The sequence below is a fragment of the Marmota flaviventris genome, chromosome 11 (assembly GCF_047511675.1).
Source record: "Marmota flaviventris isolate mMarFla1 chromosome 11, mMarFla1.hap1, whole genome shotgun sequence".
Lineage (NCBI taxonomy): Eukaryota > Metazoa > Chordata > Mammalia > Rodentia > Sciuridae > Marmota > Marmota flaviventris.
This window is the reverse complement of record NC_092508.1, coordinates 93,340,891-93,358,270: the sequence shown is the minus strand read 5'-3', so window position 1 is coordinate 93,358,270 and position 17,380 is coordinate 93,340,891. Positions and strand designations below refer to the sequence as shown.

Below are 17,380 nucleotides of genomic sequence, written 5' to 3'. Positions count from 1 at the left end.
AAGCACCTGTGTTGAGATCTAGATGTTAATTCCATTTGGTATTATTATTGGTATTGCATGCTCTACAATATAGATACATTCTCCCAAGATTGACAAACATTTCTATATAAGTTATCCTATATTCCTTTAATTTCCAGGTTAAATCCAGCTGTATCACAGAATTTTTTTAAAGTCTGTAATACAGAAACATACTTTCGTTGTTGTTGTTGTTGTTAACATGAGATTATTTATTGGATTGGTAAATGAGATTATTATTTATTTGACTAGAATTCATATATCTGTAAAAATCAAAATTGTATACCAAACAGTGCTTCTCTTTGTTCAAAGAAGTTGGTGCACTTGACAGAAACATACTTTTTAATTAAGAAAGAATAATTGACATTGTAACCAAGTTGGTGATATATTAAATGTCAGAATACTGAAAGTACTCTTTTTTTTTTTTTTTTTGTAACCTAATAGAACTTTTCATTCTTCAGGAATCTATTTCTCCTTCCTAATCCTCAACCTTCTCCCTCTTTTCCAGATCACTGGATCTTTTTCTCATACTTGGCAGTCTTCAGACTATACTTTTGAAACTATCAGAACTATTTTCCCTTCTTCCTTTTGTCTGAATAATTACATAAGGGACCTGAATGAAAGTGTCTCTTTAATAGGTGCTACTCCATAACAACCTACCTCAGTAGCCTGAAATTGCTTTGTTTAAACAAAGTTTCAGAGGAATTTGTAACAGTTCTTATAAAATTTTATTAAGCAATTGTATACTGAGGCATGCCTGTAATTTAGTGATTCTTTATGTTTATACTAAATTACATTATTAATGATTTTCTTCTTACATAAATAACAGTGAAATTCTTATCTTTGATTAGAATTGAACAACAATATTGGGGGTGAGTTTTTTGGTTTTAGTTTTTTAGTGCTTGGCATCTAAATAGTTCTAGTTTTGCTTACAATTATAATAACTTGAGCCAGTCAACCCAATCTTGGGTCCTACAGTCTTCTTGCATTAGAGAAATCCAGTTGTTTGGCTTTTTTGTTTGGTTTTGGTACTGGGGATTTAACGCAGGGACGCTTTGCTACTGAGCTACATTGCCAGCCCCTTTTTAAGACAATCTCACTAAATTACTTAGGACCTCACTAAATTGCTGAAACTCACCTGGAACTTGAAATCCTCCTGTCTCAATCTCCTGAGCTGCTGGGGTTACAGGTGTGCACCACCATGTCCAGCCCCAATAATCTTTTAATAACCTTGAATATCCTACTTTTTAGAAAGTGTATTCTGAAACTATATACTTTTAGCAATAATTTGCTAAAATTATTGGAACAGTGGTCAAACATCTCATCAAGACTTTTGAAGGAAGAGCTCAGATATGTGTCCTAATGCCCCTAAAATTTCCCTCCTGATTACCAGTCATGCAGAGCATCAAATGTTAACTATACTTTTAATTGCCACAGTCTTAGGTTCCTCAGGCCCTGATTACTCCCTCCCACTGTGGTTGAAGCCTGGTAGGTTTTCTTATATCAAAGGTAAAAATGAATGAATGTACAACTGCTCAGTGGATGGGGAAAAGGCATTACTTCACAGAACTTGAAGACTTCGTTTGTGAAACAGACTGCTCCCCTTGCACACAAGATGTCCAGGTTAAAGCTGGCATCGTGCCAGGGGTGTAAAGTCTGACTTCTTGGCAAAGCATCCTGACTTTGTAGAGAAGACAGCCACCATCTGTGAAAATTCTGCTAGAGAATTCTTCTTTAGACTCATCTGGAATTGGCAACAGAATAAATATTTTGAGCAAAAACAGTTTCTGAGGCAAAGAGGAATATTGGAGATTGACATGTAAATAACTCAGTCTGAGAAACAAAAGGAAAAAAAAATCTGTGGGACATGGAACCTTAAATACTTAATGATTTGAGCTCTTCTTCCCTTTCCCCACTGTTTTATATGTGTGAAATATAACTATAATAAGGAAGTGTAACTTTGAAGTGCAAGTCTCAAGCTGTGCATCTTGGGAGTAGTAGGCAAAATGTAGGACAGTCCCCCCACACACAGATAGAGGACACTGTGGGCTGATTATTTAAACTTTTAAATATGGTGTGGTTTTAGCCCTTAAATTCACATTAGCTATCATCTAAGGTCAGGTCCTACTTCTTTGTATATTACTATAATACTCTATCTACTTCAACATTTGTCCCTAAAAATTTTAGAATCAGACTGCTATGTGCAGATCCCAACTACACTATAAAGGCTAGTAACCTTGGGCAAGGTATGAAACTCTTTATGCCTTTATTTTCTTATCCAAAGAAGGGATAATAATTATACCTGTTTCATGATATGAGCACTGAGTTGATTTTTATGGCAAGTACTCAAAACAGTACCTGAAACCTAATAAATGTAGTGAGTGTTAGCAATTAACATTACCTTGTGATGCTATTGAGGCAATGATAATTATATAGTATTCGAAATGAAAAAACAAAGGAATTTTAGGTAGAATCCCATCCTGATCACAGGAAGATAACAAAGTTTGTCCTAAAATATTTTGTCTTTTGAGTTATTATTCTTTGATTACTAAACTTGAGGTCTGTATTTTAAGAAAATTTATTTAAATACTTCCTTCCCATAGTTTGTAAAACCTCTATTAACCAGATGCAGAAGCATTACATAGAAAAAGGTTTTGAAACAGCAATCATATAATCCCATTTCTTTAAGTAATGAATATAAATATATATAAACATACATATGTATATGTTGCTGGCTGTGTAGAAAATGAAGCTAGCCATACATGTTATAAATGGTGATTAAAAGTGTTTTACAAATGATTTTTTTCTATAGCAACTTTTTTTTGTATTTTCCAAATTTTCTTCCATGAATATCTATTTCATGATCAAATAAGATTATTTGAAGGGCTGGGGTTTTGGCTCAGTGGTAGAGTGCTCGCCTAGCATGCAAGAGGCACTGGGTTCGATCCTCAGCACCCCATAAATGTAAAATAAAGATATTGTATCCACCTAAAACTAAAAATAAATAAATAAATAAGATTATTTGAAAAAGTGTTTTCAGTGTCCACCTTTTTTCAGAAATTTTCAAATAATACCATTAAACTTAACATTAGATGTAAATAATGGCTTATTATGTTCTTATCAAATAAGTACTTGGAGGTTAATTAAATTTATGATTCAGCTATTATGGGTGATCCATTTATTTCCGACTGATGTGCTTTATATTCATTATATCTTTTTTTAATATTTTGTTTTAGTTGTAGTTGGACACAATACCTTTATTTTTATTTTTATGTGGTGCTGAGGACAGAACCCAGCGCCCCGCATGTGCTAGGCAAGCGCTCTGTGGCTTAGCCACAACCCCAGCCCCTCATTGTGTCAATTTAATGAAAAGATAATTAAGTGAATTCAACCTTACAAGTAATATTAAAACTTAAATTCATCTTTTGCTATCAGAAACCATTCACTAAATGTGAAGACTTGAGAAACTGGCCATACTTAACCTGTCCACACACATTAACTTCTGGTTTTATGTAGAAGCATATATTATTTGGGTTCTAGTCTATTAATATGTTTTCCCCCATTGTTTCCCTAAGGGAAAATATCTAATGTCCACATTTTGGCCTAGCTGAGTGAGAGCTAATATAGATTGGATTGTTTTTCTTAAAAGGGTAGTGGTGTTTAAATTTCTTTTTTTACTCCAAAGAAGCATATCATTTCTATTTTTTAGAAGTGTACACAAACCATGAGGGAAGAATTAGCAGGATAAAGTTTATGTTGCCAATAGATAATGATGTAAGGCAATGAACAGTTATGAGGAGATGGACAAGAGCTTTTTAGGATGGTATTTTCTTTTAAAGTGCTTGGCATTCTTATTTTTAGTATCTCCACTCTTACTCAAAGACATGTTCGAGTCTTCTTAGTGAAGTACTAATGTTAGTGGTTTTTCTACTTTCATAATCTTTAAAATCTGGAACTTCCTGGTATTTTCATCACTCTCCTGCTTGTAAAACTTCGCTTCTCCATCAGTACTCTTCTGCTTTTAATCTTTTGCTTTTCACTCTACATACCATATCCTGTCATTCCTGAGTATTTTCTATTCTTCAAACGTATTATTTACTTTATTTTTTCCAGACCTTTGCTTTTTGCTGGAATGTTCTTTTAAGACCAAGCACAAATTCACTATCTCCATGGATATCAGGAATAGTTTCTCCTTATTTTCACAGTGCTATACTGCTTATCTTGTGATTCTAAGAATCCTTATGTCAAAGAAAAGAACCCTGTCACACTTACTTTATACAACCCAGCAGGCAAATGGTATCCTCTTTACTACCTTCTGTAATGAATGACCAGGTGCTGGGGTCAGATGTTTCAGATTTCACATTATGTTGTCACATTTTCAAAACATGCATGGTATTTATATGGATATGTGTATGTGTGGGTGGCAATAAGTGTGAATTAATGAAAATTAGATTCCCTTCATAAGAGAATTTTAGATAGGGTACCTCTAAGGTGAGTCTTCCAAAATTAGGTAATTTTAAAAAAATTTAAAAACCACATTTGTACTTAAATTGGCCTTTTTTTCCCAAAGCTGCTTTTAAGACAGCCTATAACCTTGAATATTTTTGGTAAACTACAAAAGTAATATGCAGGATGGGGATTTAGCTCAGTGAAAGAGTGCATGTCTAGAATGCAAAAGACCCTGGGTTCAATTCCCAGCACTACCCAAAAATTATAAAAAAAAAAAGGAATAGACAAAACATTTAAAGTTTCTTAAGGGAATGTGACTATTTAAGTCAAAGTATTTTAATTCTGATTATGTTACAGGGAATTCTGCCAGGTATCCACTGTTTGTTTTGTTTGTTAGTAGACTATAATTCATCCAATTCCTTGTTAGCTGTCATTTTCCCAATATGTACAGAATTGAGCCCAGATTCTGATGCTGTGATATATGCTTGTGTGTATGTATTGAGAGGTGGCGTTTCCAACACAAGATATCCTGTTTGTATCTTATTTTATTCCTGTCCTTTATTTTTCTAAGGTACGAAGATATGTCACTATGTTTCAATGATGTTTGCAATTTGTTATACGAATTTGAAATACTATCATTTGATGAACTGAAAATAGAGTTGAATGTTAATTGTTAGATTAAAAAGTGAGTGAGAAAGAAGGGCTGGGGCTGTAACTCAGTGGCAGAGTACTTGCCTAGTATGGGTGAGGCACTGGGTTTGATCCTTAGCACCACATAAAAAACAAATAAAGGTATGATGTCCATCTACAACTATAAAAAAAAGTTTTTAACAAAAAATGAGGAAGAAGGCCTGGGATTATGGCTCAATGGTAGAGCGCTTGCCTAGCGTGGGTGAGGCACTGGGTTTGATCCTCAGCATCACATATAAATATATAAAATGAAGGTATTGTATCCATCTACAATTATATATTTTTTTATTTTTTATTTTTTAAGTGAGGAAGAAGATTCTTCTGATCTCTCCCTTTGCCTACCTCCAAGTTTAAATAGTAGTATGTAGGAAATACACAAGGGAGAATAGTTTAGGAGACAGCTTATTATCAATTGTTTTCTGACAGATGAGGAATTAGAATATACATTTTTTTTTTTTGTACAAAGTAAGACTGGTAAAAGTCATTCAAAACATAGCTATGTAGTACTATTGCCATAGAAATAGCATCATTTTACAAAAACCCTTTACTATTAAAAGATTTGCTGTAGGTTTTGACATTGTTGTGGTTAATATGTTGTTTAGCTACCAGATAAACTTTGTGTCTTTAAAGAAAGTGGATGCTAGAGTACATTCAATTATTTAATCCTTACGCAGAATCCTTAAGACTTCTAAATGTCTATAGTGATATTGTTGTCTGTAGTCAGTAGTTAAAATATCTTTGCAGTTTCTCTTGATTTTGAGATAAATGAGGATGGAAATGAAAACTGATATAAGAGAGCAAAATGTGTTTGTGGTGTTACTGGGGAAACATTGGACTTTGCCTGTTGGAGTTCATATAAGCAGTACTAGAATTCAGTTCATTTTTGTAAAAACTTTTCTTCAGTGCCCTGAAACTAAATGATAAGTTATTTTTATCGTGTTTCTTTTTAAAAAAAGAATTTGTGATAGCATTTTGTAGTTCCCATGAGACTTGAGCTAATTGGTATACCTGAGTGAGTCCTCTTAGGATCAAGAAACAAAATACAACTGACATTCACGACTCTACTTTTAAATTATAGAGTCTTAATTAAGCTAAGTGACAAGTTCACTTTATCAAAGTAAATTTCTAATGTTAACATACTACTGAAATTACCAATAATGCCTTCATTGTATAGATTGAATCAAGTAAATTACTTAAGCTATTTAATTATGTTTCTCTGCTAAGTGACCATAATAATAGGTAAATAATCTAAAAAAAAATAATAATGAATAAGCCTACTTGCCTGTGTCTGACATAGTCCTAATACAAGGATTTGTATCTTAGTGTGATATTTTTAAACATGCAGCCATTCTACAATAATGGTTCCCTGCAAACACACACTTTTTTTGGTCCCTAGCAGGGCTAGTTTCATGAGCCTGCAACCAGTGCAGTGCATGGGGCCTTATACTTGCTGTATTGTTCTGCTCTTACCAACTTGACATTCTTAATCTTTTTTAACAAGGGGAGCTACATTTTTTTTCTTTTGGACCAGGCCTCACAAATTATGTAGGCAGCCCTGATACCCAAGAAATGGTGTTGTAAAAGATTGTAATATAAAGTGAATAGTGATTATTCTATGTTAACAAAGTCTTTTACCCTATAATTTTCTATATAAGAAGTTTTTGTGCACATATTTTATTTGAATGTATTTTAAGAAGGAAAAATTGTAGATGATTCTACTTAAAATTAGTAAACACTTTAAATGTTGCTCAAATTAGAGGGCTTTGGCAATTTGCTACTTAAAACAAAATTCTGTTGTTTAGAACACAGAAGTACTTTTTTAAAATAGAGATACCCTGTTAGATGGAATATATTAAACTCAAAACAGAATTTAACTCATTTTGCCTTTACAGGTTTTCAAGTTATCTCCAACCAGCAGCAAAACTACCAAGGAATAGTTGGAGTTCAGCAACCCCAGAGTCAGAGTCTAGTTGGAGGCCAACCCAACAGCATCGGAAATCAGATTCAAGGAGTGGTGATCCCCTACCCTTCAGTGCCATCATATCAGGTATATTGTCTCTCTTGTCTGTTTTAGGTAGAGATGATTATAGATAAAACGTGTATCTACAATGTATCTTCTGTATTTCTTTAATATATGAGAAATGTTTCTGTAATATATAACTTGATAGTCTTAGGAGTTTTTTTGTTTTTGTGTTTGTTTGTTTGTTTTAATTTTATATCTTTATTTTTATGCTGAGGACCGAACCCAGGGCCTTGCACATGCTAGGCAGGCACTTTACCGCTGAGCCACAACCCAGCACCTCTTAGAAGTTTTATTAGTAATAGTGTCTTTGTTTTATACTGATTTTTTGCTTTATTTGTTCACTTCATTAATATTTCAGATATCTGCAACAACACATTATTTTTGGCAAGTAAATTTTGCCTGACACCGTCTGTGTTTCCAACTATAGATTTATAAACAAGTGTCTTATTCTGTTCTTCAGCTCCTTAGGAAGTCGCCTGTGTGGAAAGAAAGTACTAGGAGAAAAAATAGAGTAAAGGGTAGGTATTTGAAATACTGAGAAATAGATAGTATAGACCATAGATCAGTATTTAATGGAATAGTTAAGTATGTGCAGTTTTTTATGCTAGAACTCATTCTTTCCCCCACTTCAATCCCTAAAAGGGATGAGGAATGAACTAATTTATAGTTCTAAGATAGAAATATCTGTTGTTCCATAAATAAGCAGGTTTCTTTAATATAATATGACACATTTTCCAAAACTCTTCAAATTTTAGAAGAATAACTTGTAAGCAGGTTTATTTTATTAGCCTTGTAGTTTTTCATAGCTGAGCCTAACTGAAGAAAGATGTTCAAAGACCATTTTCATTCATCTCAACAGGAAAAAATAATCTAATTGGAAAGATAAAATGTGTTCATATTTTAGGTACACATATATAAAGAAATTGATGACAGAATACAAACCATAACTGAGGAGATCATGAAATAAAGCAATAAACAGTTTATAAAGACCTTGATAATAATGCCTGCTCAGAAGATAGAAACCTTTAACTATTCCCTTAAATTATAAACATGGATTAGTTAAGAAGATATTCTGGGGACAGAGAAGGATCTAAGTAAAGAGCAAGTATATACATTCCATATAATTTCAGAAAATTTAAGTTGAAATTAAAGTATGAAATGTGGAATTTGTCAAGGGAGCCCCTTGATAACAAAGCAAAAACACAAAAGAGATATTTCATGAAACTAGGTTTTACTTCTTTTGCTTTCACATCCCCCATGCTTTTTTCTCCTGATAGTCCATGCTTGAGTATAGGCACATAAACTGCCCTTCTTCGGGGCTGGGGTTGTGGCTCAGAGATAGAGCGCTCGCCTACCATACATGGGGCACTGGGTTCGATCCTCAGCAACACATACCAATAAAATGAAGATGTTGTGTCCACTTATAACTAAAAAATAAATATTTAAAAAAAAAAAAAAAAAAACACTGCCCTTCTTCTACTTTCCCCATAGACATTAGATAGGAGCAACACCAGTCCAGGAACACTTGCCTTCTCAAGGAGTTTGGTCTCACTGTCAATCGAATACATTGAGCATCTGTTAAACATCCAGGCACTGCATAGGGTGTTAAAGATTCAGTTAAAAAAAGATTTGCCCTTGACTTTTAGGAGCTCACAGTCTAGTGAGAGAAATGTTATTTTTTTTTAATTGGTGTATTATAGTTGTACATAATGATGGAATTTGTAGTCATACATGCACACAATATAATTTGACCAATATCATTCCCCAGCATTTCCTTTGTCCTTTACCTCCTTCTAAGTCCTGATCCTTTCCTCTACTGATCTCCCTTTGATTTTCATTAGATCCCCACCCCCATTTTTCTTTTCCATTTTCCTCTCTCTTCCACGTATGAGAGAAAATATAGGACCCTTGACTTTCTGAGTTTGTCTTATTTTGTTTAATGTAATGATCTCAAGTTCCATCCATTTTCCTGCAAATTATATAATTTCTTTTTTTAATGGCTGAATAAAACTCCATTGTATACATATACCACATTTTCTTTATCCATTCATCTGTTGATGGATACCTAGACTAGTGTCATGGTTTCACTAGTGTGAATTGTGCTACTATAAACATGGGTATACATGTTTCACTATAGTATGATGACTTTAGGGGAACCTTCATACTGATTTTCATAGTCGTTGTACTGTTTACAGTCCCACCAACAGTGTGAAATTTTTCCTTTGAGAATTATCATTTTTAAATAAATCACAGCATTATTAGTGTAATTTTTTCAAATAGAGCTTAAATATTGGAGCTATTTAGAGCTAAGACAATTCTTCTAATTTCTATAGCATGCTTTTTTTTTTTTTTTTACAAGTTGTAGATTATTTTCTCTTTATCTCATAATTCTCACACTAGGTGAATGATTATAGGAAGTGTTCTAACCAGCAGTGAATGGCAGCGTGCTTTACAGTATGCTTCCTAGTATGTTTGGTAGACAGATTAGGTAGTGATAAACTGTTTTCTGAACAATAAGCCAAAAAAGTCCTTTGTTCTTAGTAATGAATTCTATGGCTGCACATTCTCTTTCTCTTTTCATACTTCACACTTTTTTCTTTACCTGGTTACATCATCTAGATTAAGCTGTGTTATTTTTCTCAGATCTGTCTTGCATATGTATTAATTTATACAATTAGAAATAATCTCAGAGCCAGGTGTGGTGGCACACACCTGTAATCCCAGGGGCTCAGGAGGCTGAGGCAGGAGGATTGTGAGTTCAAAGCCTCAGCAAAAGCGAGACACTAGGGCTGGGGCTGTGACTCAGTGGTAGAGCACTTGTCTAACATGTGTGAGGCACTGAGTTCAATTCTCAGCTCCACATATAAATAAATGAATAAAATAAAGGTCCATCAATATCTAAAAAAATATTTAAAAAAAAAAAGCTAGGTGCTAAGCAACTCAGTGAAACTCTGTCTCTAAATAAAATACAAAATAAGGCTCAGTGGCCAGGTGCCCCTGAGTTCAATCCCAGGTACCTGAAAGAAATGGGGGGGTGCGGGAGGGAGAGGAGAATCTCAGAATGTTACACTGCCTCAACAGATAAAAAGATGGAAATATGTTGTAGTATACAGTTAGATAAATTGGACTCATAATTTTCTTTTGGGATTAATGAGCTAAAGGGAAAATAATCAAGAGATTATTATATATTTTTTTAATTTTTTTTTGTAATTGTAGATGGACAAAATGCCTTTATTTGTTTATTTATACATGGTGCTGAGGATTGAACCCAGTGTCTCAAGCATGCTAGGCAAATGCTCTGCCACTGAATTACAGCCCCAGCCCAGTTTATTATTGTATTTTTGAGAGGACTAATTGCATTTTATATAAGTAAGTAATTTTATATAAGTAAGACTTAGAAGATAATCATTAACTTTTTAAAATTTATTTGTAATTATAGATGGATACAATACCTTTATTTTATTTATTTATCTTTATGTGGTACTGAGGATCAAACCCAGGGCAAGCTCTCTACCACTGAGCTACAACCCCAGCCCCTTAATCATTAATTTTTAATTCACAAAGCCAAGGATGGAGAATAGGAAGTGGTTTTAAAGAACTGAGGCTCTGGAGCTAAAGGGAATGCATCATAATCCTGACCTTTTTACTAACTAACTATACAACCTTGAGCAACTTACTTAACCTCAGTTTACCCATTTACAAAATAAGGATAATGAAAATACCTTCTTAAGTTGTTAGGATGCCTTTATGAGGTAATACACATAAAGCACTTACAAAATAACCTGATACATGGCAGTAAGTACCCAGTAATGTTAATCCTCATCACCCCATTGATGTTGTCACAAGCTTTTATGTTGGTTTCATTTAACAAAATCACTATATTATGGTATATTATAAATGAAGAAATTATGATGTCTGTGTGGTTTCTATTTTAGAAACTAGATAATGGAAGTAGAGAATTGAAGAATCCATTATGTCCCTTTGGGTTCTTGTAAATAATATAGAAAACAAAGAATTGAAAGATTCACTTTACTAGATCTTTTAGATATACTACCTTATAATAGAGATAATACTCCTCCCTATGTTGGAGGTGGCATTTCTAGCTTTTTAGATAAAGGACTGAGGAGCCACTGTATCTCTGGCTACCAGTGTTAGGTTAAGTGATTGAGGAGGATGGACGTTTTAAATGGCGAGTTAGTTATGAGTCTTGCAGGCAACTTGGGAGTTTTAAGGTAGAGCTGCTACACAATAAAAATAGTACAGTACTGTGGCAAACTTAACAGAAAAAAAAAAAAACAGTGTTATGTTGGCTTAATCCTAACTGCTCACATTTGTAAAGTCTATGGAGGCTATGAACATCTGCAAGATTTAAAAAATCTTTTTCCCTCTAAATTGTCTCAAATTTTAGGTTTCACTGCCTCAAGGTTCTCAAGGAATTGCGCATCAAACTTACCAACAACCTGTTATGTTCCCTAATCAGTCTAATCAAGGATCAATAACCACAACAGGAATGCCAGTTTACTACAGTGTCATTCCACCTGGCCAACAAAATAATTTAAGGTGAGTATGACTAAGAAACCTAATCTTCTGGCTTCTCTTTGTTTACCAAGATTATTGTCTATTGCTAGTTTTAAAGTTGACTAAATGACTAAAATCATTTTCCTGATGTAGATGAAACAAAGTATGATAGTCTGTTTTTCTAATATTTTAAAAACATAATCCATATAAGATAAACATTCCATATATGAACCAGAATCAAATCTCTCTTGTACTGTATCCTTTATTCATCCAAATGGAGTACTAGTTATTCATAGTCCTTGGCATTTTGAGCATTTATTTGTTAATGATTTATTTGTAGTAGTTTGGAAGATTGTATTTCCCGTAGATAAACTTAGCTGCAAAATATCTTACTGAAATTTTTCAGGCTCTGGGATGCTCTTTTTTCATCAGTAGGAGGAAAGAGGCATTTAAGAAAAGTAAATGATAATAGGTCTATATTTAAAAAGTCGTGAAATATTTCATCAGTTATTTAAACTTGGAAGATCAGAAGCTTCTCTGACAAGCCTAATGTGTGAAAAATAGTAATCTTCCCTTGAATCGGGTACCTTTAGTCAGTTTTTCAGAATGTATTTTATTTACTCTAATAACATCCCCATGATGTTACCAGAGAGACAGCTGATCTCTTTTTAAGAATGGGAACCTAAGTTATAATCAATCATAAGAGATTGTTGCTACCCAATTATAGTAACAGATGACATTTAGGGTGGAAATGGGACTGACATTCCTTATTTCACTGAAATCTACCTAGGAAAATAGGAGCTTGTTCTGACTTTATTTGTTGTCAGGACCTCGCAGGAGTTCCGCAGGAGGAACTCAAATTTTTCTTGTCTCTATATCTTTGGCTACCAGTGTTAGGTTGAGTGATTGAGGAGGATGGTCTTTTTAAATGGCAAATTAGTTGTGAATCTTGCAGGCAGCTTGGGAGTTTTAAGGTAGAGCTGCTATAATAAAAATTTAGAAGTGTGTATTGGGTTAAATTTAACAATTGGGCTGGGGTTGTGGCTCAATGGTAGAGTGCTTGCCTAGCATGTATGAGGCAATGGGTAGGATTCTCAGCATCACATATAAATAAATCAGGTTCATTGACAACTAAAAAAAAATTTTTTTTAATTCACATTTGTCCTATGACTTTAAATTCTATAAATAAGGAGAAAAGACTCAATCTGATCCCCTTATTCTAACATGTACAAATTTAAGTTCGGGATCTAGAATGCCAGTTCAGTTTATAAAATGTCAATTAGAGGCAGAATTCTTTAGTAAAGTAGATGAAATGAAGGGTTAGAAAGTTGTTAAATTGTCTGCTTGTTTGAACCAAGGTGTAACCTTTTATTTATCAGTGAAAGTAATTATCAGCAAAGTAATAATCAGCAAAGTAAGTATCCCTATGTAGGGAAGAGGTTGAAAGAAATAGGTACACACTATTAATCCAGTGACTCACTTGAGACCAAAAGACACCTATTTCTCTAAGTTAATTCTGTAGGCATTTATGCTGGGAAGAGGGTCTTTTATGAGGGAAGAAGATAAGCTTACAGGAACCTAAAGGGGATAGTTTAGGTTTTAAATTTTTGCCATTTGTTTATTTGTCAATCCCTTGAAACAAAAATGATCGTCTGTACTTGACTTCTGAGGGAGTTTATCCTAAGTGTGAATAGACATAAGAGAGCATTCTGTACCCATCTCTACAGTCAGCCTAGTATCAGGCATGACAGCAGACTCCAAAAGTAGTCAAGTTAATACTGATGATTATGCTTGGAAAAGAACAACAGGTTTAGTCCCTGGGCCTGCTTCTGCAAAGAAAATTAAACTGTGGAGAGCATCTGACTTGAGGAATATCCTAGAGCACAACAATAGAGAGATGAAAGAGGTTCCCCAACAACCTCCAACTTGAATCTTGGTGAAAAGTGTAGAATCCCTCACTAAAGTTTATGGCTTTGACCCAAAATGAGGCAGACAAACTTCAAAGAAGCTAGCTACAAGCTGATAGTAGTGATTGTCATCATATAACAAACTGGCATTGATCTGTTTCACCTATAGATTATCAGCCTATGAAATGGAGTAGGTTGTACAGAAAGCAGGGAATATGCATTCTGTCAAACTTGTACCCAGGTACCATGTAGTAGTTACTTGTATGAAACTAGTCATGTATGGAATTAATTAAGGATACCTTTGGGTGAAAAAAAAAAAAAAAAAAAACTGCTGTTAAATAACACCATTTTTCCAATTTAATAGCATTCTTTATTTAAAAAAAAAAAAACTTATTTCTGCTTCTGGAAAATATTTAATAGATAAATTGCTATAATATTTCAAATTTACTTGGAACCATCACTTAAAGTTCAACATGGCTATTTCTTATTGATCAAGTAATTAAATTACCATCTAGTGGCTAATGTAGAAGCCATTCCTTCATAAATCTATATTTAGCAGCTTATATAAATTATATTTTATCTGACATATTCCATTGTACTTACATGAAAAGAGGAAGTTGGTCCAAATACCCAAGTACCTGGAACAGGCCCCAGAATAGAAAGGAACTTGGTAAATCTATACTGAATGAACACATTCCTTTAATGTCAAAGGCTAGCTTGCACATATGTATATATACCTGTGGCAATTAATTATTGACCTTAATCATATTTTGTTTCTGTACCTGTATATATTTTTTTAAGTTTTTCATTAGTGTTTTTAAACTACAAAAAAAATAGTGGTGTTGACATAAATGAATGCAATGATGTATAAAAGGAAACTAATTATCATGCCTCACTCCACCATCATCCCCAGATCACCAGCATTCACAAGCTAGTCTGCATTCTGTTGCATTGGCCCTCCTGTCTATACAGTACATGCATAAATGCACACATATAGGAATAAGGTAGTAGATTTTAGTGAAATACAGATTGTCTTACATTTTTCCCATACCATATTGTGAACATCAAACTAATAAGTATTAGTCTAAAACATTCTGTTTTATTTCTAATTTCTTCACAATTATAATTTATTTAAATTAGATCATGTCATACAGATAGTTATTTGTTGGTGTTCTAACTTCCTTCTCTCTCTCCACCCCTGCCATCTGGAGCATCTCCCACATGGCATACATGCTAGGTAACTACGCCATGTTTCTATCCGTGTTTATATCTTAAGTTTCTCCTTGAATTTAATCATACATTAACAAATATGGTGTGGAAACATAAGCAAGATTCATTAACACACAAATATGAAACTAAGTGTTTATGCATATATAATCTTAACGTATAAAATGTCTACAACTTGGGCTGGGGCTGTAACTCAGTGGCAGAGCGCTTGCCTAGCATGCGTGAGACACTGGGTTCGATCCTCAGCACCACATAAAAATAAAGGCATTCAGTCCATCTACAACTCCAAAAAAAAGATTTTTTTAATGTCTACAACTTGTTTTTTTTCCCCCCTTAATATGGCCATCTTATGTCTGGCATGTTAGAGAATTTTTATCCATTCACGTTTAGTATTACAGCTGATATGCTGAAGTTTTTGTTGTTTTTTTTTCTGCCAGCCCTCATGTTTTTGTTTATTTCATCATAACTGTATCGTTTGATTGGTCAGTCTTCTGCCATTTTCTCAGATGTATGTCAGTATTCCTTGAGGCTCTTTATCATGGAATCTCAAATCTGATCCAGGCATGAGTTAATCTAAATAAGCTAATTTTTCATTATCAGAATCTTAGGCATTAATTGAGTGGCATGATGTGGTTAGAAAGAATATGGGCTTTGGAATCAGACACACCTGCCTTCGAGTTTAATTGACCTTAGACTCTTTGTATCTTAGTTTTCTCATTTCTAAGATTAGAATAATACTTCAAAGGACTGATCTCAGAAATTACATATCTAGTGACATGTCTAATGACTTTCCTTGCCATTAATTATCAATTTAGCTGTTTTACATCTGTAGTGGAGTCACTGGAATGGGGAGTTGTTTTAATTTTTATTATTTATTTATTTTTTATTTTTTTAAAGTCAGTCAGATCCTGGATCTAGAGGACTCCACTATGGAAAAGATTGTGGCAGGCAGCAAAAACAAGAATAGACAGGTGGGACTACATCCAACTAAAAAGTTTCTGCACAGCCAAGAAAACAGTTAACAGAGTGAAAAGACAGCCTACAAAATGAGAGAAAATATTTGCAAACTATGTTGTCTGACTAGGAGTTAATATCCAAAATATATAAGAATCTCTTGACAATTCAGTAGCAGAAAACTGGTTTGGGCTTTTGTGGGGTTTTGTTGTTGTTATTTTTAAGTAGTGCTGCAGATCAAATCAAGACCTCACACATGCCAGACAAGGCACTCTATCACTGAGGTATATTCCCAAGTTTTTTTTATAGATAAGCAAAGAATGGGGCAATGCCTGGGTATCTCAGTGATAGAAGACTTGCCTAGCATGTACAAGGCCCTGGGTTTAATCTCCAGCACCACAAAAAATAAAAAGAACTTAAATAGAAATTTATTCAGAGAAGACATAAAAATGGCCTCTAAGTGTAGGAAAGGATGTTCAGTATCACTAATAAGCCGGCTTGATGTCACATACCTGTAATCCCAGCTGCTCAGGAGGCTGAAGCGGGAGGAATACAAGTTCAAAGCTACCCTTAGCAATTTACTGAAGCCGTAGGTAACTGTCTCAAAATAAAAAGGCTGGGGATGTGACTCAATGATTAAGCGCCCCTGGGTTCAATCTTCAAGAAAAAAGAAAAAGCAAATCAAAACCATAGCTATCACCTCACATTTACTAGAATAGTTATTATCAAAGCAGCAAAAGGTAGCTAGTACTGGTTAGGATGTAAAGAAAAGGGAACTCAGGCTGGGGTTGTGGCTCAGTGGTAGAGCGCTTGCCTAGCATGTGTAAGACCCTAGGTTCAATCCTCAGCACCGAATAAAAATAAATAAATAAAGGTGTCCATCTACAACTAAAAATATTTTTTAAAAATAATGTTTTTAAATAAAAACAAGGTTATATATTAATCAGTTGATTTAATACCATGACCTGAGCCTTACAAGAACCTAACTGAATTTCTTATAGGAACAATGGCTCATAATTTACTAAATCAGTGTACATACAACTTTATAGAGCATAATTGCTGCAAATAACATGAATTGGTTGAATTTGTACCTAACCCAGCATTAGATACTATAAAGATATACACATTGCTTTAACGATATTAGAGTTTATATTGTTACTGAGTTTTAATCATTTCCACTGTTAAAGTCTGCCAGATCTTATTAAAACACGATGTTCAAGTAAAGAACATAAAATTCAGTAAGTATAGCTTTTATCTTTTACAACACTGAAACTTTGCCTTTCTCTCTGTTACCAAAAACTTAATCCAGCAATAATTTACATGTTTAAGTATATTTAGCATGGAAGAAAGATAGGATATAATCTTGTCCTTGGGTAGCTACACATTTTCTTTCTTTCTTTTTTTTTTTTTTTGAAAGCTAAATATGCATATGAAACAGAAAATAATGCAAAATTAATATTAATATAAGAAAGGGCTAATTTGAAAGTAGTAAGGAACAATATTTATGCTCAGACACTAAGCATTTTGTTAACTGTGTGGTATAAAACGTTAGAATTATAGTTTGGACCCTACCTGCCTAGTCAACACTTCTCCACCT

General features: G+C 33.8%; 1 protein-coding gene across 7 annotated transcripts in view; it reads left to right on the top strand.

The window, feature by feature from the left end:
• The window catches only part of R3hdm1 (R3H domain containing 1), a 94,836-nt gene that overhangs the window by 54,026 nt on the left and 23,430 nt on the right, over window positions 1–17,380 (top strand). For all 7 annotated transcript variants that reach the window (XM_071619225.1, XM_071619222.1, XM_071619224.1 and 4 more), the window contains 2 exons: window positions 7,047–7,201; window positions 11,586–11,737. In XM_071619225.1, coding sequence (XP_071475326.1) covers window positions 7,047–7,201; window positions 11,586–11,737 — 307 coding nt within the window. The remainder of the gene's footprint in view (window positions 1–7,046; window positions 7,202–11,585; window positions 11,738–17,380) is intronic.